At 56.3% G+C, this 26,363-nt stretch overlaps 1 protein-coding gene across 2 annotated transcripts; it reads right to left on the bottom strand.

The window, feature by feature from the left end:
* Window positions 1-563: 563 nt before the first annotated feature.
* On the bottom strand, window positions 564-26,253 carry LOC122386731 (transportin-3-like). 2 transcript variants are annotated; one of them, XM_043376239.1, is made up of 18 exons: window positions 26,135-26,253; window positions 25,167-25,285; window positions 24,159-24,362; window positions 18,879-19,103; window positions 17,096-17,245; window positions 16,799-16,962; window positions 16,341-16,479; window positions 14,718-14,864; window positions 14,198-14,397; window positions 13,778-13,917; window positions 13,215-13,417; window positions 10,936-11,028; window positions 10,151-10,288; window positions 8,343-8,540; window positions 5,606-5,856; window positions 4,776-5,007; window positions 2,753-2,865; window positions 564-1,586 (listed from the first exon to the last, which is right to left on the bottom strand). In XM_043376239.1, exons 2-18 carry the CDS (start codon window positions 25,281-25,283, stop codon window positions 1,526-1,528), a joined length of 2,775 nt encoding a protein of 924 aa, XP_043232174.1. In that variant the 5' UTR covers window positions 25,284-25,285; window positions 26,135-26,253; the 3' UTR covers window positions 564-1,525. The 2 variants fall into 2 exon arrangements, with proteins under 2 accessions (XP_043232174.1, XP_043232184.1); XM_043376249.1 differs by having other exon boundaries at window positions 26,139-26,245.
* Between the last annotated feature and the right edge of the window lie 110 nt (window positions 26,254-26,363).

The raw sequence follows: 26,363 nt of genomic DNA, 5'->3' as shown, positions 1-26,363 counted from the left end.
CGGGTGAACATGTGTCAGATATCTGTACAGGGCGAGCCAGGTCACAGCAGACATACCACTGAAAAAGACGGCCGAACATTCCTCCTATGATGGTCTCGCCGGATTGTGGGGGATCACTGCTGGTAGATAGATGACCTGCGCTTAGCCGCTGCATTCGCACTTAATCTTCATGACGTGCTATCCAGGATGGTACACTCGGGAGCAGATTAATGTTCCACCACTCCCTACCCATCGGGCTCCCATGGCTCAGCACTGGCTGCTGCCAGTGACGGAACTGGCAGCACTGGCACTGGCAGGCAGTGCTGAGCAGTGTTGAGGGCAGGCAACACTGGCAGCAGCCAGTGCTGAGCCATGGGAACCCGATGGGTAGGGAGTGGTGGAACATCAATCTGCCCCCGAGTGTACATGTGATTGCATGCTAGAAGACTAGCAACCACAAAATGCAAAGGATAATAGGGCGACAATGTTTAAATGAAAATTAAAACTTGAGCTAAAATCGTCTTTCCCTTGAACAGGGAGTGCACTGTAGTCTACGACGAGCGTCCCAAAAGCCAAACACGTGGTCAATCGGCAGCCGTCTCATGGAATGGTTGCGAGTTTATTCTGGCGCCGGTGGGCGTCGCTCAACAAATGTATGTAGGTACACCGTACATAGGCGCGTAAAAACCAAACACCGTCTCGGCTCCGCGCCGCACCTCGTCTCCGTATCTCACTGTGCGCCAGACCTCGCCTCCGTGTCTCTCACTGTGCGCCACATACGCCGCCGTAAAACAGCGCCGGTCCGTGCTCTAAGACCGGTGCGTCGCCACCCACCCGGCTGACTGGGAGACGGGGGCCGCGCGGCGAGACGACGCCTCATCACCGCGCACACAGACACACAAACACACACACACAACAAACAGCAGCAGAAGCGGATACCGCCCCTCACAGAACGACACAACACGACAGGGGCGCACCGGCGGCCACCAACAGAGGTCCGACCGGACTCCGGCCCGGCACGAGTCACCCTGCCCCCCACATCACGAAAATAAAACCCCGCACGCCGTGGCAGGCAGAACACGAGGCACGCCACACACTGGAGCGGACAGCACCCGTGACCAGAACGTAAAACGGCGAGAGTGGCACAGCCCGGCGGGCGCTCGGGGCCCGCCCCAATCCTCACAGCACTGGCGCCCGGCCGGCGGGCACCTCCGGGCTGCCGGGGCGGCACACAGGTACCCCGGACCCTGAGACAGGCAGCCGGCCACCCACCCCGGCTGCCGAGAGCGGCAGGCCAGCTCCCGTCCGCTCCCTGGGGGCGGCAGCTCGGCCAGAGAGCAGCGGCCGCCGCTGGGCCGGTGGGCTGATCGCTCCCCCAGCTCGGCACTCTCAGACCGGCGGCCGGTCGGTCCGATCACAGTCTGCCCTCCCTCCCCGAGACCCGCCCGTCGGCCCGCGCCGGGACACGCCCGGCCGTGCCGTCCCGTCCCCGGGGCGGCCCCAGGTGGTGTAACTGACCCTGTGGAGGCTCTCAGTCGACGCAGTATCATCTGTACAGCCGCGAGAACTCGCGGAGCGCTCTCACCGCGTCCTGCGTCGTCTCGGCACTGCGGCAACACGGAGACAAACAGGGTTAGACAACGGGGCAGTCAAAACTCCGAAGTAAGACAGCAGGAACACAGACGCAGGCAGTCAGGAAATGAAAGCATAGTCAGAAGTAAGCCGTGGTGGGACACAGGCTCTCGATACACGAAACACAATTGGTTATGGTACCGGGCGTTCCAGCGTACATAAGTCCCCAAACGGCAGGAGTAGGTCAGCGCCGCATTACAGAGGCGTGAACGGTACAGTCACGTGAGCGGGTGCTCCTCTGCAGCGCAGTGGGGAGGGGGAGGTGCTGAGGGGGGGGGGGGGCACGCAGGGTCCGGACGGCGACTCGCAGAGGTGAAAGTTGTCGGCGGGACCGGTTTCCGGGCGGACACACGTGGGGAGGGGGGCCAGGAGAAAAATACAGACGTAAACATTAGGGCATCCGCAGCGCGTAAATAACCAATGGTGTAGACAGATGAGTGGCGCCATGAACATTGACATCCCCATCGGCGGTGTCTCGGTAAGCGTAAGCAGGCATCCACGAAAACACCGCACCCTGATGACGTCTGAATACCGTACGGTACGAGCGCGATCTGAATACCGTACGGTACGAGCACGATAAGCGAGTCTCAAAATATCACCACACAAGGTCTCACGCAGCCGGCAGTCTTCCTGAATCTGATAACAACTGATGGCTAGTCTTGACAAACTGCAATCTATGTGCCATCAAACTGAGATAGCATCTCAAGGATGTGACGCAGGCCTTAGTGCCTTCCGGATGTGCCACACTGACTATACGTATTTGTTCGCGGCCAAATTTTTGGGACTCTGAGATGAATCATTCCGTCGCTTTGCGGTCTCAGAGAACGCTTTCGTGATCACATTTAGCCTCAAACTCTGGGAATCTTCATATCCGTGAAAACCTCGCCAAAATATCCAAATCCGTGAGATTTGGATACTGTATCATAAAACTTATAACATCTGACGTTCTGACTCACTTATACATTGTGAGCTACGAAAATTGATATGAGCTCGTATGATCTAATTCTGAATCAGCTTTGATTTCTGAGCGTATTCAGCCCTGACTTTCCCAGCCACATTGCAGTGGCTCTGTGATAGCGGCCGTGGCGGGGAGTTCGGTGGCACTCTCCGAGTCACAGAGTTCACTAACTCGGTAGCTCACCTGGTGACGGCCTTGTGGAACTCGACCAGCTGTTTGTGCGTGGCCGTCACTATTCCGCCGGCGCTCTCCGTGGGCAGCGACTTGAGCGTGGCCTCCAGCCACCGACACACCGACTGGGGGGAAAACGGGGGCGGTATTAGACAGATATCAGTCACAGCGGCGCTCAACTGAGGGAGTAAAACAGGAGCGGGGCGAGACAGGGCACCCACTCGCAGCAGCGTGGGAAAAACAAACCTTTTCACCCCTTTTCAAATAAAAAAAAACACCCTTTGCACTAGCAAAATCACGTGAAAGTGGAGCATCACCTATAAATAAGTTGGTCGTTTCGTCGTGATGTGTGTTGTCAGTCACGCTGACATATTGCACGAACCGGTCTGAATCACGGCAAGAGATTATCTGGGTTTGAAACACACGCGGCCGATTACATCAACACAACAATGCTGATTGCTGGAGGTAGCTTTTTTTAGTGTCAAGTTTTCACGATGAATGAGGACATTCATTTGCCCAATTCCTCGTCAGACTACATTCCCATAAAGGCCGTGTCGTTCGCAACAGGTTTGTTTGGCAACGTTTTGACCTAGTCCGTACCATCTGCACCCCAGCACCTGAGGTCGTCCGTCAGCTGTCCACAGTCGCTGGGGAAAGTGGACAACATCGTCGACAGATCGAGCGCGATCATACGTGTCATAATCCCGACTTCCCCGATAAACCGTGTCTGGCCTGTGGTGCAATAAAGACACCTTCACCGTAAAGCAGGGCGCACATCGTACAATGATAGCGCGGCCGGCGCCGCCTGTCGTCGTGTGGCGCAATGAATGACCCGCCGACAGGGCGTCAGCGCTGCCCGCCACTGGTTTCCGTCCAGTAGCTGCCCATACCGCGGCGCCGACCGGCCGTGGGCGGTGTGTAAACAGAGCGGCGGAGCGGGCGGTGGGCGGCGCCCGGCGGCGACAGGGCGCCGGTCCTGCCGCCCAGTAGCCGCCCATACCGCGGCCGGCGGCGGCCCGCACCTCGGCGGCGGCCGGCGGCGGCCCGCACCTCGGCAGCGGGCGGCGGCGCGGTACCGAGCCGGATCGATTCAGCAGCTGGCGGCACACGGCGGCGCCGGCCGGTCCCGGCCACCAGCCGACCATACGGCGGGCGGCGGCGGGCGCTCGGCCGGCCGCCGCCCGCACCTGTCCGCCGGCCGGCCGGTGCCAGTAGCCGCCCATACCGGCGGCCGGTAACACCTGGCCGGCGCGGCCGACAGGGGGAGGACTGGCGGAGGACACCGGCCGTCCCCTGCGGCACTCACCAACGACTTAGTCGGACGGCGGGGAAGATCATACTGTAAGGATCCAAAACGTACCGATTTGCAGATTTAATCATAGACTGTCAAGGATAGAGATGGTACAGCACAGGAAGTGATTTTTGCTATGATCTGACATATCCACAGACACAAAGCGGTCTATCAAGGCCAGGAACGTCAAGAACAAGAGGCTGGAATTTCAGAAGTCCTTGATTTAAGAAGCAAAAATAGAAGAGGCAGGAGAGGAAATGTATTTTTATCACTGATCTTGTATCGTTGATGGCCTATCATTAAATCTTGAGGAATCCAGGTAGGGCGATAAATGCGGAAGGAGTAGGAATAACCCACTGACTACCTGTAGGTAAGCCACTCTTACGTTCTCACCACCCGTCGGTGAGCAGCTCTCCAGCTCTCACCATCAGACTGTGAGAATCCTTTCCGTTCTCACAGCCCATTTATGAGCACCTCTCCGGTCTCATTGGCCCGTCGGTGAGCAGCGGCTCCCAGTCTCACCACCCGTTAGTGAGAACCCCTCCCGTTCTCACTGGCCGGTCTATGAAACCCCTGCCGTGCTGATCAGCTGGTCTGTGAGCATTCCTTCTCACCACGTCAGTGAGCACTCATCCGGCTCTCACCACACGTCGGTAAATACCCCTCCCGTTCTCACCACCGAGCAGTGAGAACCCCTACCCTCCTAACTACCCGTCAGTGAGTGAGAGCCACTGTCGTTCTCACCGGCCGGTCGGTGAGAAGCGCCTCCATGAACACCTCGCCGATGTCGGGGATCATGAAGCTGGCCACGCAGAACAGCGTGGCCTGGATGAGGTTGCCGACGAGCGCGGCGCCGAACTCGGCGAAGGCAGCCGCCACCAGCTGGCGGCGCTCGTCAAAGTCGTCCCGCTCCTCGTACTTGCGGCCCCAGCGCAGCAGCTCCGACAGGTACTTGGTCACCGACGCGTTGGCGTCTCTGCAGAGAGGGGAGGGGAGGGTCAGATGGGTCAGTGGCAGCTGTGGGGAAGGGTGAGTGTCTGGAGATGAGTGCGGACAAGGCCCTAAGGTGCGGCACAGTGCGGTGTTGAATCATGGCTCAGACGCAGCTGTGAGGAAGATATGGCCGGTGAGTTGAGCAGTGAAAATGCTGATGAAGACGACTTTCGCTGTGCAGCTGTGACGGAGAACGAGGGACTATGACGGGATATGACGGGAAACGTGTGGTATAAGAGAGGAGCGTCATAACAAATGTCGTTGTTGCGCTGGTGAAAAACCGGAGTCCCTGCCGGTAAACATGGCTTAGGGGCTATTCAGTGAGACAGTTATGAGAGATTCGTATTCATTCATAAAAGGAATACGATGCCGACCATGGACGTTTCTATTAGCGATGCAAATGTTCAGCATACGGATGCAAATTCGGGTCGCTGTGGCGCATGACACCAAGCTCGGTGCTCAGTTTATATCTTGGCGTGTGGTCACCACCGCCGCCACACTCGGGCCGGGTGTAACACCTGGGTGTGTGTGGCCGGGCACCGAATCCCTCCCTCTCGGCTCTCCCTGTCCCCACTCCTCACCGGTGGTCGAGTGTGACGGCCGAGACGGCCAGGCGCGTCACGTCGCGCGTCTGCGGGTGCCGCAGGAAGGGCAGTGTGACCCGCTGCACGAGCCGGGTGCACAGTCGGAACAGGTCGTCGACGGTCTCCGGGTGCTGTCGCAGTCCGTCCGGGCCGGCCAGCAGCGGGAGCGCGGCCGGCAGCAGGGCGTGCAGCGTGCCCAGCAGCGGCGGCACGCACTCCGGCTGCGCCGCGTACTCGTCCACTATTACCTGCCGGAGAGAGAGGGGGAGGAGGGGGACGGTGAGGAGACGACACCAGTGTAACCTGTCGACCATTACCTGATGTGCTTGTATTGTCATGACCTCAGACGCTCGTTGGCTGACACCAAAGGGAAATACCTGACAAATACAATTCAAAGCTGGGGCTTACAACAATACCGATCTAGTGTTTTGAGATAAAAGACTGGGGGATGGAGGATTTAGAACGCTAGCAGAATTATTCGTAATAGGAACTAAGCCTTGGCACCGGAACGACATCTCCCGGGGCTTACTTACAGTAACGTCTACAATAATATCCTACACAGCACACCTTTTGTCACACGATTACACCGGCTTTCCAGTCTGGCGATGGCATCCCTCTCGGTATGAACAACCCAAGAACAAAGCATTACGTTTAGCCATGCATGCCAATCAGACAGCCATGACAGCCGGGTAAAGTACTGGTTACCATGTCTGGCGGTTTGTCTGCGTATGTACATATGATGGCGCGCCACTCCCTGATGTGAGCGGACAGGTTCCCGCCATTAGTCCGAGAGCAGTGTCCTCTGCGCGCGGTCCCAATCCCGAGTTACAGCGCGGGGTGCGGCCGGCCGCTCAGACGCCAGTACCGCAGACAGGCGGACCGACAGACAGACAGACGGACGGACGCGAGTTATGCGACTCGTCTGTGATTAATGAGGCGCCACACCTACCCACGTGACACCACCTGCATAGCAATGAAAAGCAGTCCAGCATACCCTACACCCTATACAGAAATGACAACTTCTAATAATACGCACCAGGGTTGCGCTGAGCTTAGGCCAGACAGCCAGACAATGCTAGCCGGCAGTCAGCAACGGAAATTCCTGCCGTAATCACCATCAATTATCGACTTTCCGTGCGTGCCGAGCTGCTGGCATTCCCGGTGGGCTTATCGGGGCCAGCCAAGGCCGCCGGGGGCCAGGCCCTGCCCTCCTCCTCTCAGCACTCAGTGTATCCCCGCAGTCCCCGGCGGAGCTACAGGAGGGGTGTGTGCTGGGGGAGGGTCACCGACGTGGCACTGCAGCTGGTCTTCTGACAGGACCATCTAGGCGTCACTGCAGTGCCATACTCCGGCGGCGGACCGGACGCTCCGCGGAGGAGCAGACACTAGGGGGCGGACAGACGGCCGCTCCGGTGTATGGCGTAGGTGGCAGGCGCCGGCGGACACCCGTCCCTGATCCCTTCCCACCGGCAGACAGTCTGTCGAGCCCGATAGTGCCTTAGACAAGTGAACACCCACACACCTCAGCCAACCGCACACCTCACCGACAGGCGGCTAGCGGAACGGTCCCACAGCATCGACAGCAGACGCAAATGGACACGTCCAGTCTCATCCCGCCCATGAGACCAGCCATTTCACGGTTCGGCCCGGTCATTAGTGCCATGAACAGGCTGACAGCTGTCCCATCTCACCCCAGACAGAGAGCGGCTCCCCTGGGCTGTCCACGGTACCCATAGTGACATGGACAGGTTGACAGCTATCCCTTCCCAAACCGTTGTCATCCAGACAGTCTGCTAGTCGGGACTGTGCACACGGTACACCGATGGTGTACAGGTCTCGCGGGTTTTAGCGGTAGGTTTTGCACCTAGAAAATTTATTGTACTTCAGGCTATATCTTCGTCATCTTAAGCTTTTAAGTGTTGAAGATGCGATCGACTTGTTGGGTAACAAGCCGGCCATGATCGTGTAAAATGGTTTCATCGTGGATCGATTAGTTTCTGAGATATAACCGGAAATGTAAAAGTGCAAAACCTACCGCTTGATCTCGCGAGACCTGTACGTGATAGTCAGGCCCCACGGGCGCCCCCTGCCGTCCGGCCGCTGTATTACAGTAACAGCCCCGGCGCACCTGTCTACCAAGGCAGGCCGCGGAAGGAGCGGGGGGGGGGGGACTCCGACGGGCCACCCACTGAGAACACAGCCAGTCAGTGGTGACTCAGGACGGGAGAGACATAATCGGTCGGACCGCAACCCGCCACACAGCCGGTTATTAGATTGCATTGCTTTGTAGACGCGTTTACATAGGGTTTGTTGCAAGCTTATATCTCCGTCCGTGATGTTGCAAAAGATGCCAATGGTGCTGAACAATTTACAAAATGATCCCCTCTAAATATTTGAAGACCACTGTATCGAAATTATCGCCAAATTAACGAGCTAGAGCCTCGTCAAATATGCTATGTAAACCGGGTTTGTGACTGTCCCACTGGGAAGGCCGAGATTCTCAAAGTCTTCCATAATCTATCTGACCATCGGAACTTTCGAGCGCGACGATATAAACTACAATGAGTTAACTTAGTGACTGACATCCATCAGCATCGCTGCACCAATAGCCAGATGAACGACTGAGTAATTTTCCGTCATGGCATTCGTCTCAATTTCAAACCATACAACCTGATCCATCAGCCCTCCAGCCCTCCCACCCCGCGGAGCCCGGCCTCCCAGCGGGCGCACTGACCGACGCGAGGTAGATGAGGCAGCTGTGCTGCGTGGTGGCGTAGATCTCCACCATCTGCGCCGTCATGGGCTGCAGCAGCGGCGCCGACTGGGCGCCCACACAGCGGACGGCGAACCGCAGGCAGCGGCAGCAGCGCTCCATCACCCGGCCGTCGCGCTGGAAGCGGCGCATCACCGCTGAGAGGACTGGCCACACCTGCTGTGTAGGGGGGGGGGAGGGGCAGTTAGCGCACCGGCCACACCTGCTGTATAGCGGAGACAGTTACAGCACCGGCCACACCTACCGTATGGGGGTGGGGGGGGGGGGGGAGGGTCACAGCATGGACCACACCTGATAGGGGATGGGGGGGGGGCAGTTACAGCACGAAGAGGGGGAGGCACTATTATACAGGGAGCGAGGGTGAGTTAAAGAGCGTCGTGACAGGCAGTGTTCGCTAAACCTAGCCAGTGATGCGATTCTCGACTGGATTGAAAAAGGTGTGATATCGAACCTACGAAACTAAACGATATTAAGTGAATAACAGCCACAAATTTTCGAAAAAGTATGTCTGAATTATACTAGAATGAACAAGAGCTGGACCCAAACTGAACTTAGCATACCGTTTCCAACAGCACCTCATATCGAGTGATCCATTCTTACAGAGCATGAATGATGATGTGGTAAAGCTTGTCGTATTCACACTTTTTCCGATGTTAGCTAGTTAGACAAAGCTTGGACGGAGTTTTAAAAAAGGCGGATATGCCGCAACGTCAGCGAAAAATTACACACGGAATCTCTGAGAACCTACTTCATCACGAACATTCTGCACCATCCCATCTTCTCATTTCCGGAGTGCTTTCAACTGACAGATAACGCAGCGGCGGGCACTCCAAGGCCACCGTCCAGAGTTTCACCCGCTCCGACAAATTACCACATCTGGCATTACATAAGCACCGGTCGGGCGGCCGGCCGGGGCTCGACTAATCCGCGGCCGGCACAGATCGCCATATTCTGCGGGGTTAGAGCGGGCCGCCGTCGGACCAAGGGCCGGACCCGGCGACCGGCGGCTCTACAGACCGGTACGCGCCCATGGCGCCCACCCGCGGACCGTCACAGCCCGCCCCGTGTCCTGATGTGCAGGGAGGCGTTATAAACACGTACCTGACACCACACTAGGATATGTCGAACGGACTATTTACAGCGCTAATACGCCCTGTGGTTGATATTACAGAGCACACCTTGTTAGTCCACACATGTCTCCGTTGATGTAAACACGACTAAGTATGACTGCTAACGAACATATAACTACACAAATCCCCGTATTTGTCCCATCCCTTCCCGCAGTCTGAAGGTGCGTCTCGCCTCTTCCTGGAGGACCAGTCACGGACATCTCTGAGCCGGCGCGCTGCGTATTGTCATATATCGTGTGAAGGTGACCCCGGGCAGGACAACAGAGCCCAGTGTTACCGACCTGATCTTGGACTCGATGGGATGATGTACTTTTCCATCAATTGCCAAAAGTAGATTCAATTTTAATTAATGAAGGATAATCGCTTCACAGAACTGGTCTGTTATTGAAATTTCAGGTAGGTATAAGAAAACTCTCGACTGGCACATGATCTGGCAACTCTTAAACAGACCATCCATTAAAAAGCATGCACCTTTATCAACCTGTCCCGATGACAATAAATGAGTCACGTACGCTTCATAACGAATCTTCCCGGTACAAGACATGTCAACTCTGTTCCCCTCACCCGAAATACACCTGCTCAGAGACGTCATGCACCAACACTCCACACCTGACAGACAGTACACGTCACACGGCTCACCTCCTCGAAGACGGCCTTGCAGGGGTGGATCTGGCCGTTGGAGACGTCCGGGTGAGTGTGGCGGAACACGGCCGCCAGCCGGTCCAGCCACAGCACCGGGTCAGACCGAGAGCCCTTGGCCGGACGGCTGTCGCCCGCCTGTCGAGACAGGCCGGGGAGTCAGTAACTAAACGGGAACGGTCAATTTGACATAGATGATTTGGCATTTCATAAACACCTAGTTTATGTCAAATTGGAAGCAGCTGCAGAAATCACAGAGGGCGTTAAGTATTCGGTAACGGCCAGGTTCGATCAATGCAGTGATTATCAACTACCTCAATATCACGGGTTAAAAGTCTGCAGTTCAATTGAGTAGGGCGTCACGCGCCAGCTGCAGGCGGACCGGGCGCAAATCGAGACAGTGCGCGCCATCTATGAGCGGACACCGCAAGTTCACCATTCACAACGGACGTTCGTGAGCCGTATCAGCCGATCATTCACCCCGGAAAATCCAGCGAACGGGAATATTTCTGTTACATAACAGACGGACGTATCGACGATTCCACGACTGGTTAATCCCCCAATGTCTCGAAGAATGGATACTATAATTAAACCAATCCCCTGCTGAACATAATTGTGTAGAAAAAGAACTACGCAACGATGTCTTTGCGTCAGGCTGCGGGGATTTTGGAGCGTTTTCTGCGTCAGACCGAGTCACTGCGGACAGTCCCAGTGTGCGTTTTTAGGCGGCCCGTTCCCCGAATCTGCCGGCCACCGCGAGCCGGTTGTACGGAGAGCCCACAGACCTGGTCTACGGTCTGCTGAAGCGGCCCGAGCAGCGGCTGGCAGATTTTGCTGATCATCTCCGGTATCGCCTCCGGGGGCATGTTGGCCACCACCTGGGGGCAGAGGACGGAAAAACAGTCGGTAACCATGGAAGCACACAATATGATATCCACCACCTGGGGGCAGAGGACGGAAAAACAGTCGGTAACCATGGAAACACACAATCTGATATCCACCACCTGTGGGCAGAGGACGGAAAACAGTCGGTAACCATGGCAACACGCACAATCTGTTGGCCACAACCTGACAGCAGAGGACGGGAAAACAGTCGGTAACCATGGAAACACACAATATGATATCCACCACCTGTGGGCAGAGGACGGAAAAACAGTCGGTAACCATGGAAGCACACAATATGATATCCACCACCTGTGGGCAGAGGACGGAAAAACAGTCGGTAACCATGGAAGCACACAATATGATATCCACCACCTGAGGGCAGACTGCAGAGGACGGAAAACAGTTGGTAACCATGGAAATACACAATCTGATATCCACCACGTGAGGGCAGAGGACGGAAAACAGTCGGTAACCATGGAAATACGCACAGTTCCAGGGAGCCAACCATGTGGGAAACGATCACTTTACACAGACCGGTACTAGAGAAGAAACATCGCGTGCGTATGCTCTGAGTTAGACCAAAGTAATGCAATGATAATATATTTACCTGTCTAACTTTTGTAGAAAAAAATGTATGCCTTTAAGAAGCTTTTGCGACTTTGGCGTGCTGAGGGACCTTTAAAGGAGTTTGGGAAACTCGCAACCTATAGGCACGACACAATTGTAACCTTCAGACGATAATATGCTAACAAAGAAAGCGATGAGCGTGATCTATAAAAGAAACGAGTCACAACACCGTCTCATTACCAATAAAGCGAAAGGTGTGGTGGCATTGAAACAAAAAGCGCAAAAAAGCGATAGCATCCTCACAACCAGACTTTTACGGCGAAAAATATTAAAGGACGGCATACCTCAGACGTCTGGTGAGAGATCAGACGCGATTGATGGTAAATACAAACTGACCTTGTAAACTGTCAACCCCTGTCAGGCGCCACATACAAATTGCAAACGATGGTAAACACCTGATCCTAAAACGCATCTCAAGATCGCGTGATTTCAGTGAGCCTCAGTACATCTACAAATGCCAAAAAACAAAGAAAGCCACCACAAAACACAGCTGACGAACACAAAAATAACAAAATAACAAGATATATAACATGCTAGCATAAGATAAATTGTGTAACCAGATTACATAATTTTTGACATTGAAAATTGCCAGAGAATATTCCGGATAAGTTTTACTTGGTAAATACCTCATACAAATAAGTCTGTTCTTAAGATGTACAATCTCCAGACAACAAGAACAAAAACACCTGCTTACCAAAAGTAACCACAAAACGAACGGTAAGCCCAACTTACATCTCATGATTTCATTTCACACGGCGCAATTCCACGATTTTCGAAGAAGCCACCCTCGCGGTATTTTCAATGTCACGAACACACCCCGACTGTGAGGCACTTCCCGACCGGGGATAGCGGCCGCAGTTATGTAATGGTCAATCCTATTACCGCATAGGCCGCCCATCTGGAGTCCGCAAATCTCCCCGTGTGGAGGGAGGGGGGGGGAGGGGGACGTGGGCCCCGGCTGACTCGCAGGCCTGGCGTGGGACCCCGCGGGAGGGGAACCACGATAAGTCCAGGGGCCAGCCGCACCTCAGACAGAGGCAAGATGGGAACGGAGATATCTGAAATTCTCCATAAATGTCGGAAAGGTGGGCATGAAAATATGCACACTCATGGAAAAACCGATCTCCAAAGATCGGAGCCCTACTGCGACTTGGCGAAATTGTTTTCTGATTCATGAAGCACGGTGGCATTTCCCCTGCTGGGAGTCATGAAAGACTTAGTTGGATTAAAAAGGTTTTAGCTGGAAAAACATCGACAGGGTATTTGTAAACTTCCCATGACAATGTTGGCCAGACCGGGGAGAATCCCGCATGCATGTCCTGTGACGAGCACCGAGGCCTGTTACCTAACTGACCTCTGCTTACCTAAACAAAGTCACCCGCCCTCGCACTTAACGTTCAACTCCCTTTCTATTTTATAATCTAATGATGAACGCTGCGCCGCCTCTACATCCCCCACGGTTAACGAGGCAGATCCTCCCAGTCTCCAGACCAGTTGTCTTCTTCCCTCCATTAGTTGGTTCCTTATCCGCCCTACTTTCCCCTCCGCTCACCTTGGCAGTTCCCTCCAGGATGCCGACGGCGGCGTCCGATGTGATATTGAACGTGTCCAGCGCCTGTACGATCTGCACCAGACCGCTCAGGTGGCCCGTCATCTGGCGGTCGCACTGGGCGCAGATGGAGCGCAGCGCGCGCGCCGACACCGTGGCCAGCTTGGCCACCCGCAGGCCCACCAGCAGGAAGTTCAGCACCGGTTCTGGCGGGGTCACCGAGGGACGTTAGACTACGTCAGACCGTGTTTAACCCTTTTGTTGTAGCGTGAGAGGGTCAGATCGGGTTGGGGTGGAAATCAGCTTTCATTATGATGGGTAGTGTGACTGATAGTTTGAAAGCACCGTTTACGTTTCGCACGGCAATTCAATAGCGTTGTCAACTGTGCTGTCGGCACGGACTCTTACGGAATATCGTGCAAGCTGACAGCACGAGTGCCGCATTTTAGGCCAGTACAGGCTACGGCCAACTCAGTCACTCGGTTCCCGTATTGCACACACACCACCCCGGCCCGGTCTCCTGTAGCGGTGATATCACCTCTTTAACTGGTGGTCCTCCGCCTTACCTAGAACACTGGGGTGCTCCCCGATCCACTCTGCCAGTCCGTTAAGCAGGTTGATGGCCGTGTATCTCAGCGCCAGGTGGACATTATCGGAGAGGGCGAGCACGGCCTGCACCACCTCGGGAACCACGCTGTCCTGCTTACTGCCGGGACAAACACACAAACACAGAGTTAGAGGGGACATACGGACACCACCTGCACCACCTCGGGAACCACGCTGTCCTGCTTACTGTCGAGACAAACACATAAGACCAGTCTGGACCAACAATGGCAAACCATGACTCATGCACGCATTGCTTTTCCCTACAGAACAAAATTAAGCTTTGAACCTGACCATACCCTTCTTAGTTCTTCCCTCCTCCCTTCGCCTTGTTTCTAACCTGAATTTCCTCAATCCTTCTCCCTTCCGGAGGTAGTACGTACGGCAGTATGTTTTTGGCCACGGTGGCCATGATGAAGAGGGCCGCCTCGCTGCTCTCCCAGGGCGCGCCGGCCGCCTGCAGGAACAGGTACATCTGGTGGAACACGTCCAGCGAGCCGCACACGAACACAAAGTCGCGCACCAGGTCGGCCACGCGCGCACGGAAGTCGTTAAAGTCGTCCTGGTCGTCCGGCGTGCCGTCCTGCCGGACAGAGAGGGGGGAGAGAGGATGTGTCAGATAACATCCCGGGTACGTGACACGTCCACATGGATAACATGTGCGCGACGGAGAATGCTCTCAAGCTTATAGTGTTGATCTTCACGAAAGTTATATAGAATTGCTCGACTTGAGGGCGTAGCTCATTGTAACTTAGTTACAATTGAGTCGTAAAACGACGAGTGAGTGTGACACACAACCAAATGATTTGAACGAGGCCATTCAGCCCTCACCATAATTCGTTAGCGCCCAGTGCCCACACCCCGTTTGTCGAGTGACGGGTCATATGGCCGGCCGTTACTGACATGATCCGACTCCATCTGGCAGTGTCGACAGAGCGCCAGCAGCAGCCGCTCAAAGTACGGCTTGAAGCGGGCGTTCTGGTCGGAGCTCTTCTGCTGGTACAGCTCCTCAGAGAGCCGGTACCAAAAGTGGAACGTCACCTCTGCCACCTGACGAACAGACCGAGAACTAATCAGCGAGGCGGCGGGAGCGATTGGAGCGGACGCAGCTGCCATCTAGTGATGGGCCAGGAAGACTGAGTGGCGCTCGGACACGCTATTTCAGGACATCGTATCGATACTTCAGTTCCAGACAACAGACCTAACCGCTACATTACGCACACCCGCTATGTTCTGACATTTATTAGTCCAAACGGAAACTTGACCACTTAAACCAGCGGACGTTCTGTAAAAAGCCGTGGTTTGTGCTACTGCTGCCCCCTCACGGTCAGAGGGAGCCGGTGAGAGGCCGAGTCATTACGTTACACCTGCGGCTCTGTACACCGTTCCGCCGACCCACCACCTGTGTCGGTCAGGTGTGCCCCAATCGTCGCCATTCACCTCTGACCACATGTGAGCCGCAGCGGCACGGGGGAAGGGGCTGCGCGGCGGTAGGACCCACCGGCCCGCTGACTCACACACCGCTACAGCAGATTTAAGTGATATCAACATATTAGTGATAACCTTAATGAAACTAGTAATTTTCAAGTCCAAATATAAGGGTAGAAGACCTTGCTTACGATATTTTCACTCCCTACTGAAAATAGAAGCCGAAAAAGAAGAGAGAAGCGCAGCGAGAAAAAATGTTAGTAACATCTTTTCACAAAAATGGAAAAACATTTCAAAAATATTAATGAGCAGCACCAATTTGGCCTTTTCGTGACACAGGGTAACGATGCCCGGGTCATCACATCTCATTCCTTCACCATCTGCTACCTGTCCTATTATCCCACGCTTGCCGGGTGTTCGCTGTCGGTGGGGATTTCTGGTTGGGCCCCGGCGGCGGCCCGGCGCCGCGCCGCCGCTGGTGTTTCCGTCGGCTCGACCTCTCCCGCTGCGGTGCGCCCGTGCGCGCCGCTGCCCTCACGTCTCCGCCGCTCTGTCCCGCCCGCGGCTGCTTAGGCCCGGGCCGGGATGTATCGGCGGAACTACCGGATTGCTAACTAGCCGATACCTTGGGATTGTGGGAGGATGGTATAGGCATTGATGGAAGTACACGATGTGCAATTTTCGCTACCAATGTGTCACCTACCGTCCACGATCGTTTCGTGTCCGGTGAGATAAAATGTAGCGTCAAGTGTCACCAAGATTATGACATGTTATAATATGCTGATGAATAAAAAAAAAAAAGACTCACACACCGCTGACTCACGGATAAGGCGCAGAAGGCACGATGGAACGGCACAAAAACGTGACAGTCTTAGGTGTTAGTAAAAAAGCATTTCAAACTAAATATGGCTCACAAAATGCATGAAGTTGTGAGAATTATCCATCCTTGATGCCTCAGTTCAGCATTGCTAAATAAATCAGCGGTCAAATATTCAAGCTTGGCGCCCGTGACAGACAAATAACGAGTCGAGGCTAGTATCACGATGGGCAATAACTAAAACCCGCCCACTGCTCGCCCTCCTCGGTTCCGTCTCTAACCTCGTAGTCGTGGTGTCCGACGCAGACGAGGATCATGTCGAGCACCTGCAGCGAGCCCAGCCCGTGGCCCGGGTTGTTGACGATCACCGTCACCACGGCCTCCCCGAGCTCGGTGAAGATGCGGCTGTAGTTGCGGCACCTGTACACCGCAGGGGAGAGGGACGGGCGCGGTTATAACCCACAGCACAGAGTCGGCGGGGAGTACCGCATCGATCAGCGTCATATACACACCTCCCGTCTATCTCCCGGTCTAGGTACGCTCTGAAACACACTCCTTATCCCGCGATCAGATCTCCTGCAGTTACTCTCCAGCAATACCAATATTGTTGCCCTCTAGGGGTGTCAATATTAGGCAACTTCCGCAGCCCAACACCGCTCGCACGCGGCTAACAGGCCCTCGCAAAGCCTTCCCAGACAGCTACATCTCAGCTGCCCTGCCCGACCCCCGTATCTCTCACTTGTCGATGAGCTCCTCCGCCACAGCCAGCTGGTACGGCTCGGCCAGCGTGAACGCGCCCGTGAACAGCGCCTTGGCCAGCGGCTGGTACTTGAGGTCCTCCTCGATCAGAAACAGGGCCGAGCACACGCAGTCGGTGGCCACCTCGTGCAGGGAGTCAGACGCCTGGAGGAGGACACGGACAGAGCTGCAGTAAACACAACGCACTTTGCTTGAGACAGCTAGAGATACTCAGCAGAACAGTGCATATTGTGAGCGCGTGTAATAGATTCATTAGCAGTTTCGGCAGGCGACTCACCCTGTGGTTGTGCAGCACCTGGAAGGTGAATTTGAGCAGGTCCGAGTCCGCCACCTGAACGAGCGCGTCCGCCGGGAACGTGAACCACGAGGAGAGGCAGCGCAGTAGCTTCGTCTGCAGGGTCGGCTCCGTGGCGCTCACCGAACCGTTCTGTAGGAGGGGAGGGAGGTGTATCAGGGTCGGCTCCGTGGCGCTCACAGAACCGTTCTGTAGGGGAGGAGGGGTGGGTATCAGGGTCGGCTCCGTGGCGCTCACAGAACCGTTCTGTAGGGGAGGAGGGAGGTGTATCAGGGTCGGCTCCGTGGCGCTCACCGAACCGTTCTGTAGGAGGGGAGGGAGGTGTATCAGGGTCGGCTCCGTGGCGCTCACCGAGCCGTTCTGTAGGGGAGGAGGGGTGGGTATCAGGGTCGGCTCCGTGGCGCTCACCGAGCCGTTCTGTAGGAGGGGAGGGAGGTGTATCAGGGTCGGCTCCGTGGCGCTCACAGAACCGTTCTGTAGGGGAGGAGGGAGGTGTATCAGGGTCGGCTCCGTGGCGCTCACAGAACCGTTCTGTAGGGGAGGAGGGAGGTGTATCAGGGTCGGCTCCGTGGCGCTCACAGAACCGTTCTGTAGGGGAGGAGGGAGGTGTATCAGGGTCGGCTCCGTGGCGCTCACCGAGCCGTTCTGTAGGGGAGGAGGGGTGGGCATCAGGGTCGGCTCCGTGGCGCTCACCGAACCGTTCTGTAGGAGGGGAGGGAGGTGTATCAGGGTCGGCTCCGTGGCGCTCACCGAACCGTTCTGTAGGGGAGGAGGGGTGGGCAGCAGGGTCGGCTCCGTGGCGCTCACCGAACCGTTCTGTAGGGGAGGAGGGGTGGGCATCAGGGTCGGCTCCGTGGCGCTCACCGAACCGTTCTGTAGGAGGGGAGGGAGATGTATCAGGGTCGGCTCCGTGGCGCTCACCGAGCCGTTCTGTAGGGGAGGAGGGGTGGGCATCAGGGTCGGCTCCGTGGCGCTCACCGAGCCGTTCTGTAGGGGAGGAGGGGTGGGCATCAGGGTCGGCTCCGTGGCGCTCACCGAGCCGTTCTGTAGGGGAGGAGGGGCGGGCATCAGGGTCGGCTCCGTGGCGCTCACCGAGCCGTTCTGTAGGGGAGGGAGGTGTATCAGGGTCGGCTCCGTGGCGCTCACCGAGCCGTTCTGTAGGGGAGGAGGGGTGGGCAGCAGGGTCGGCTCCGTGGCGCTCACCGAGCCGTTCTGTAGGGGAGGAGGGGTGGGCAGCAGGGTCGGCTCCGTGGCGCTCACAGAACCGTTCTGTAGGGGAGGAGGGGTGGGCATCAGGGTCGGCTCCGTGGCGCTCACCGAACCGTTCTGTAGGAGGGGAGGGAGATGTATCAGGGTCGGCTCCGTGGCGCTCACCGAACCGTTCTGTAGGAGGGGAGGGAGGTGTATCAGGGTCGGCTCCGTGGCGCTCACCGAACCGTTCTGTAGGAGGGGAGGGAGGTGTATCAGGGTCGGCTCCGTGGCGCTCACCGAACCGTTCTGTAACGACGGGGTTGGGTGGCGAGCAGAGGGAGAGGTCAGTGCCGGCTCTGCCGGACTCACAGAACCGTTCTGTAACGGCGGAGGGAGCGCCAATGAATAACTACGCGCAGTGAGCTGAGCGGTCCGTAAAAGGTGCAATAGAACTGCGGGAAAATCTGTGGCTAGCAAACAAATCATTTTGTGATACAAATCTTACAGCTGGATAACCAAGTCCCCGCAGACAGAACATCAGGTGGCTCCCGGCCGCGCGGTTCGGTCCACTCACCAGCAGGTTGAGCACCAGCGGACAGGTGCGCGTGCAGTAGGCGGTGACCTGGTCGCGCCGGTTGGCGCCCAGCCGCAGGTGCCGCGAGCCCACCTCCTCGGGCAGCACGGTGAGCACCTCGAGCAGCGGCACCGGGTGCGAGTCGCCGAACCGGGCCACCAGGTCCTCGACGGGCGTCAGCCAGGAGGACATGAGCAGCGCCAGGTCGGCCACCGACAGACACAGCTGACAGACGGACAGACAGACAGACAGGGTCAGCGGGACCGGCGTCAGCCAGGAGGACATGAGCAGCGCCAGGTCGGCCACCGACAGACACAGCTGACAGACAGACAGACAGACAGGGTCAGCGGGACCGGCGTCAGCCAGGAGGACATGAGCAGCGCCAGGTCGGCCACCGACAGACACAGCTGACAGACAGACAGACAGACAGGGGGGGGACCATCAAAGCGTCCAAAACCGCAGCATCCAAAGTACGCAACATCCAAAACCGCAGCGTCCAAAGTACGCAACGTCCAAAATACGTCCAAAATCGGGTATATAGGGAGCATTCACAACGTCCAAAACCGAAACATCCAAAACCGCAACATCCAAAACGTATCATCCAAGGACGCATCATCCAAAGTACGCAACATCCAAAGTACGCAACATCCAAAGTACGCAACATCCAAAGTACGCAACATCCAAAACCGTTAGGTTAGGTTGGGTTAGGCTAGGTTAGGTTAGGTTAGGTTTCCTTGTCCCCGGTAGGCATAAATCAGTAGGTTAAGTTAGGTTAGGTTAGGTTAGGTTTCCTTATCCCCGGTAGGCATAAATCAGTAGGTTAGGTTAGGTTAGGTTAGGTTAGGTTAGGTAAGGTTAGGTTAGGTTGGGTTTCCTTATCCCCGGTAGGCAAAAATCAGTAGGTTAGGTTAGGTTAGGTTAGGTTAGGGATAGGCAAAAATCAGTAGGTTAGGTTAGGTTCGGTTAGGTTAGGTTAGGTTAGGTTAGGTTGGTTTTGGATGTTGCGTGCCTTGGACGTTGTGGTTTTGGAGGTTACGTACTTTGGATGTTGCGTTTTTTGGATGATACATTTTTGGACGTTGCGGTTTTGGATGTTTCGGTTTTGGACTTTGTGAATGCCCCCTATAAACCCGATTTTGGACGTATTTTGGACGTTGCGTACTTTGGACGCTGCGGTTTTGGATGTTGCGTACTTTGGGTGCTGCGGTTTTGGACGCTTTGATACGGACCCCAGACAGGGTCAGCGGGACCGGCGTCAGCCAGGAGGACATGAGCAGCGCCAGGTCGGCCACCGACAGACACAGCTGACACACAGACAGACAGACAGACAGACAGGGTCAGCGGGACCGGCGTCAGCCAGGAGGACATGAGCAGCGCCAGGTCGGCCACCGACAGACACAGCTGACACACAGACAGACAGACAAGGTCAGCGGGACCGGCGTCAGCCAGGAGGACATGAGCAGCGCCAGGTCGGCCACCGACAGACACAGCTGACAGACAGACAGACAGACAGACAGACAGGGTCAGCGGGACCGGCGTCAGCCAGGAGGACATGAGCAGCGCCAGGTCGGCCACCGACAGACACAGCTGACAGACAGACAGACAGACAGACAGGGTCAGCGGGACCGGCGTCAGCCAGGAGGACATGAGCAGCGCCAGGTCGGCCACCGACAGACACAGCTGACAGACAGACAGACAGACAGACAGACAGGGTCAGCGGGACGGGCGTCAGCCAGGAGGACATGAGCAGCGCCAGGTCGGCCACCGACAGACACAGCTGACAGACAGACAGACAGACAGACAGGGTCAGCGGGACCGGCGTCAGCCAGGAGGACATGAGCAGCGCCAGGTCGGCCACCGACAGACACAGCTGACACACAGACAGACAGACAAGGTCAGCGGGACCGGCGTCAGCCAGGAGGACATGAGCAGCGCCAGGTCGGCCACCGACAGACACAGCTGACAGACAGACAGACAGACAGACAGACAGGGTCAGCGGGACCGGCGTCAGCCAGGAGGACATGAGCAGCGCCAGGTCGGCCACCGACAGACACAGCTGACACACAGACAGACAGACAGACAGACAGGGTCAGCGGGACCGGCGTCAGCCAGGAGGACATGAGCAGCGCCAGGTCGGCCACCGACAGACACAGCTGACAGACAGACAGACAGACAGACAGACAGACAGGGTTAGCGGGACCGGCGTCAGCCAGGAGGACATGAGCAGCGCCAGGTCGGCCACCGACAGACACAGCTGACAGACAGACAGACAGACAGACAGGGTCAGCGGGACCGGCGTCAGCCAGGAGGACATGAGCAGCGCCAGGTCGGCCACCGACAGACACAGCTGACACACAGACAGACAGACAGACAGACAGGGTCAGCGGGACCGGCGTCAGCCAGGAGGACATGAGCAGCGCCAGGTCGGCCACCGACAGACACAGCTGACAGACAGACAGACAGACAGACAGACAGGGTCAGCGGGACCGGCGTCAGCCAGGAGGACATGAGCAGCGCCAGGTCGGCCACCGACAGACACAGCTGACAGACAGACAGACAGACAGACAGGGTCAGCGGGACCGGCGTCAGCCAGGAGGACATGAGCAGCGCCAGGTCGGCCACCGACAGACACAGCTGACAGACAGACAGACAGACAGACAGACAGACAGGGTCAGCGGGACGGGCGTCAGCCAGGAGGACATGAGCAGCGCCAGGTCGGCCACCGACAGACACAGCTGACAGACGGACAGACAGACAGACAGGGTCAGCGGGACCGGCGTCAGCCAGGAGGACATGAGCAGCGCCAGGTCGGCCACCGACAGACACAGCTGACAGACAGACAGACAGACAGGGTCAGCGGGACCGGCGTCAGCCAGGAGGACATGAGCAGCGCCAGGTCGGCCACCGACAGACACAGCTGACAGACAGACAGACAGACAGACAGGGTCAGCGGGACGGGCGTCAGCCAGGAGGACATGAGCAGCGCCAGGTCGGCCACCGACAGACACAGCTGACAGACGGACAGACAGACAGACAGGGTTAGCGGGACCGGCGTCAGCCAGGAGGACATGAGCAGCGCCAGGTCGGCCACCGACAGACACAGCTGACAGACAGACAGACAGACAGACAGACAGGGTCAGCGGGACCGGCGTCAGCCAGGAGGACATGAGCAGCGCCAGGTCGGCCACCGACAGACACAGCTGACAGACAGACAGACAGACAGACAGGGTCAGCGGGACCGGCGTCAGCCAGGAGGACATGAGCAGCGCCAGGTCGGCCACCGACAGACACAGCTGACAGACAGACAGACAGACAGACAGGGTCAGCGGGACCGGCGTCAGCCAGGAGGACATGAGCAGCGCCAGGTCGGCCACCGACAGACACAGCTGACAGACAGACAGACAGACAGGGTCAGCGGGACCGGCGTCAGCCAGGAGGACATGAGCAGCGCCAGGTCGGCCACCGACAGACACAGCTGACAGACGGACAGACAGACAGACAGGGTCAGCGGGACCGGCGTCAGCCAGGAGGACATGAGCAGCGCCAGGTCGGCCACCGACAGACACAGCTGACAGACGGACAGACAGACAGACAGGGTTAGCGGGACCGGCGTCAGCCAGGAGGACATGAGCAGCGCCAGGTCGGCCACCGACAGACACAGCTGACAGACAGACAGACAGACAGACAGACAGACAGACAGGGTCAGCGGGACGGGCGTCAGCCAGGAGGACATGAGCAGCACCAGGTCGGCCACCGACAGACACCGCTGACAGACAGACAGACAGACAGGGTCAGCGGGACGGGCGTCAGCCAGGAGGACATGAGCAGCGCCAGGTCGGCCACCGACAGACACAGCTGACAGACAGACAGACAGACAGACAGACAGGGTCAGCGGGACCGGCGTCAGCCAGGAGGACATGAGCAGCGCCAGGTCGGCCACCGACAGACACAGCTGACAGACAGACAGACAGACAGACAGGGTTAGCGGGACCGGCGTCAGCCAGGAGGACATGAGCAGCGCCAGGTCGGCCACCGACAGACACAGCTGACAGACAGACAGACAGACAGACAGGGTCAGCGGGACCGGCGTCAGCCAGGAGGACATGAGCAGCGCCAGGTCGGCCACCGACAGACACAGCTGATAGACAGACAGACAGACAGACAGACAGACAGGGTCAGCGGGACCGGCGTCAGCCAGGAGGACATGAGCAGCGCCAGGTCGGCCACCGACAGACACAGCTGACACACAGACAGACAGACAAGGTCAGCGGGACCGGCGTCAGCCAGGAGGACATGAGGAGCGCCAGGTCGGCCACCGACAGACACAGCTGACAGACAGACAGACAGACAGACAGGGTCAGCGGGACCGGCGTCAGCCAGGAGGACATGAGCAGCGCCAGGTCGGCCACCGACAGACACAGCTGACAGACAGACAGACAGACAGACAGGGTCAGCGGGACCGGCGTCAGCCAGGAGGACATGAGCAGCGCCAGGTCGGCCACCGACAGACACAGCTGACAGACAGACAGACAGACAGACAGGGTTAGCGGGACCGGCGTCAGCCAGGAGGACATGAGCAGCGCCAGGTCGGCCACCGACAAACACAGCTGACAGACGGACAGACAGACAGACAGACAGGGTCAGCGGGACGGGCGTCAGCCAGGAGGACATGAGCAGCGCCAGGTCGGCCACCGACAGACACAGCTGACAGACAGACAGACAGACAGACAGACAGGGTCAGCGGGACCGGCGTCAGCCAGGAGGACATGAGCAGCGCCAGGTCGGCCACCGACAGACACAGCTGACAGACAGACAGACAGACAGGGTCAGCGGGACCGGCGTCAGCCAGGAGGACATGAGCAGCGCCAGGTCGGCCACCGACAGACACAGCTGACAGACGGACAGACAGACAGACAGGGTTAGCGGGACCGGCGTCAGCCAGGAGGACATGAGCAGCGCCAGGTCGGCCACCGACAGACACAGCTGACAGACAGACAGACAGACAGGGTCAGCGGGACCGGCGTCAGCCAGGACATGAGCAGCGCCAGGTCGGCCACCGACAGACACAGCTGATGGAGAGGTCAGGGTCAGGGATTTGAAAACAAAAAGCACACATTACCCGAAGACAAAATCGACTCATGCACAAACATAACTACTCCTCCCCCGCCGCCTGGTTCTCAGCTGAGTGACTCCCCCCCCCCCTCCCCCCGCAGAGCACCTGAGTGATGACTACCCCCTCCCCGCCGGGTCCCCAGCTCGGTAAGCACCCCCACAGAGTACCTGTGTGACGATGATCTGGCTGGTGCCGGCCGTGATGCAGGCCATGTGCTCCAGCAACGACTCCCGCAGCGAGCCGTGCGCCTCTGGCGGCAGCTCGTGGAACGAGTACTGGATCTTGGTGCGCATCGTCTGCGCCGCGAAGTAGCACGATTCCAGGTCGCGCTTATCGTGCAGCAGCTGGTCGGCCACCTTCCAGGCCACGATCTGACGGCGCGAGAGCACGGACGGTGACCGGGGTACGGGGCGGGGGAGACGGACGGTGACTGCCTGACCGGGGTACGGGGAGGGGGAAACGGGCGGTGACCGGGGTACGGTACCAGGGGGATACGGTGACATTGACAGGTGTCTTGGGTCGGCACAGCATTAGCTTGGAACTTCCTTTACTAGGAGTGTGTTTTCCCAAGAGCCAGATAGGCCTTTGTCATTGGCAGAGCTATCTGAGCGCCGATATAACGCCGCCGGCCGTTCCTCCCGTGCTTGGATAATTGGTGAGTCATTGGTGAATAATATGAAGGCACTATGGACACTGATTATATGTGCAATGATGCTGATCAAGGTAGGTGAGATTTGATGTCTATGACAGGTGTACAAGAGAGGTGACATCTATCCTCAAAACACTTCTGCACATCAGCTGTCAAATCTTTTTTACTGCAGTTTAACAATGAACTCAGCAGATATATGACAAATAAGTGACGACAGGGAGTCAGGGACCACACCACACCCAAACTATGCACTGGATGAAATACAAAAAATCAGTGATCAATTCCTGGACCATCTGGATCATGGATACCATGATAACAGTTGTTCCAAAGGAAAACCAGTTATGAACAAGAACAAACCTAAGTAAGTAGCTTTAGTAGCACATGCAGAGGATGCATTTTACATGACAAGAATAGGTGTCTTCCAAGCATTATCTTGAAGTAAGTCATCCATGTAGGACAATAAGTTACATCTAGGCCCTTCCCTGGCCTTTCTTGGGACCTAGATAGCTAGTAGGTAGGCACTCACTGACTGTTGTAGCTCTTGGAGCCATTTGGATGCCTGCTCTTTGCTGGTTGGGTTTGGATCATGATACAAAGTCTGGATCGCTTGAACTACCAGCTCAGTGGTTGGTGGATTCTCCATGCCTGGAAAAGAATGCAAATATGAGAACAAGTTGGCACCACTCACTAGGCAGTTTTGATCAATTAAAGCAGCAAAAATTGCTTTTGAGAATTGTTCATATATTTCAATCTACAAAGAACAGTCTAAAAATGCATGTCATTAGATACCATGGCTCTAAAAAGCTATCTAAGCATCACAATGCACATGATGGCACCAAACTCCAATTTGATTTGACTTTGACTGATCCATCTCAGTCTTGCACCTATGTCTGACACATCAGTAACCCACTACAATCAGGGACGTAACCAAGGGAGAGAGGGGCCACGGGGGCCATCCACCATTTTTTAAAAAACTTTTTGGTATACCGATACCAAACTGATACCAACTCGGTATTTGGTATTTCAATCTTAATGTGTTTGGTATTTTGTTGGTATCATTTTTTTCACTAACTAATCTACGAAATAGTCCGCCGCCCATGAACAGACGACCAGGAGTGTCCACCCACGGTCCCACACGACCACAGAACCATACATTAACACCATGCCCCATCCTTAAGGCAAAAAAATAAAAATAAATTAAATAAATAAAAACAGCTGCACCATACCCAAAATATAGTGGGCCGATTCCGAGGAGTTTTCCTTTTTTGAAGGGGGCACGCCGCACGGGGCCACGACCTGTGACCGAGGCTATGTGCCTGACAACAATGATGTAAGGTTCTGAGATGAATTGAAGCAAAAACATTAAATAAATCCTAAATCTTGTCCACTGGTCCTGTCATTCCAGTAGTAATGAAATATTAATTGTAATCTCAATTCTCAAGCTGGCATACCACAAGCGAGAGCCAGCAAGTTCAAGTTAAAAAAAAAACCTACCCACTTGTCTTGCAGACTGCTGTGTTCCTTGGCAAAATAACGGTCTAAAGGCAGGTTTATTGGAAAATTTAAAGCGAAAATAATAGGAAAACACCGCCTAGTGCTTTTTTCCACCGGCGTCCAGCCAAAAATAACATTGCATATTCGAATAAAATCAAAAATATTACAGCTATTGCGATCTAGTTTCAAAAAGTGGCGCACAAAAAGAGACACAACTAGTAAATGTTTA

Source organism: Amphibalanus amphitrite, unplaced genomic scaffold (genome assembly GCF_019059575.1).
Source record: "Amphibalanus amphitrite isolate SeventyFive unplaced genomic scaffold, NRLGWU_Aamphi_draft 000016F_arrow, whole genome shotgun sequence".
NCBI classification, from domain to species: domain Eukaryota; kingdom Metazoa; phylum Arthropoda; class Thecostraca; order Balanomorpha; family Balanidae; genus Amphibalanus; species Amphibalanus amphitrite.
The sequence above is the reverse complement of the archived record's forward strand: the minus strand, read 5'-3'. Positions and strand labels throughout refer to the sequence as shown.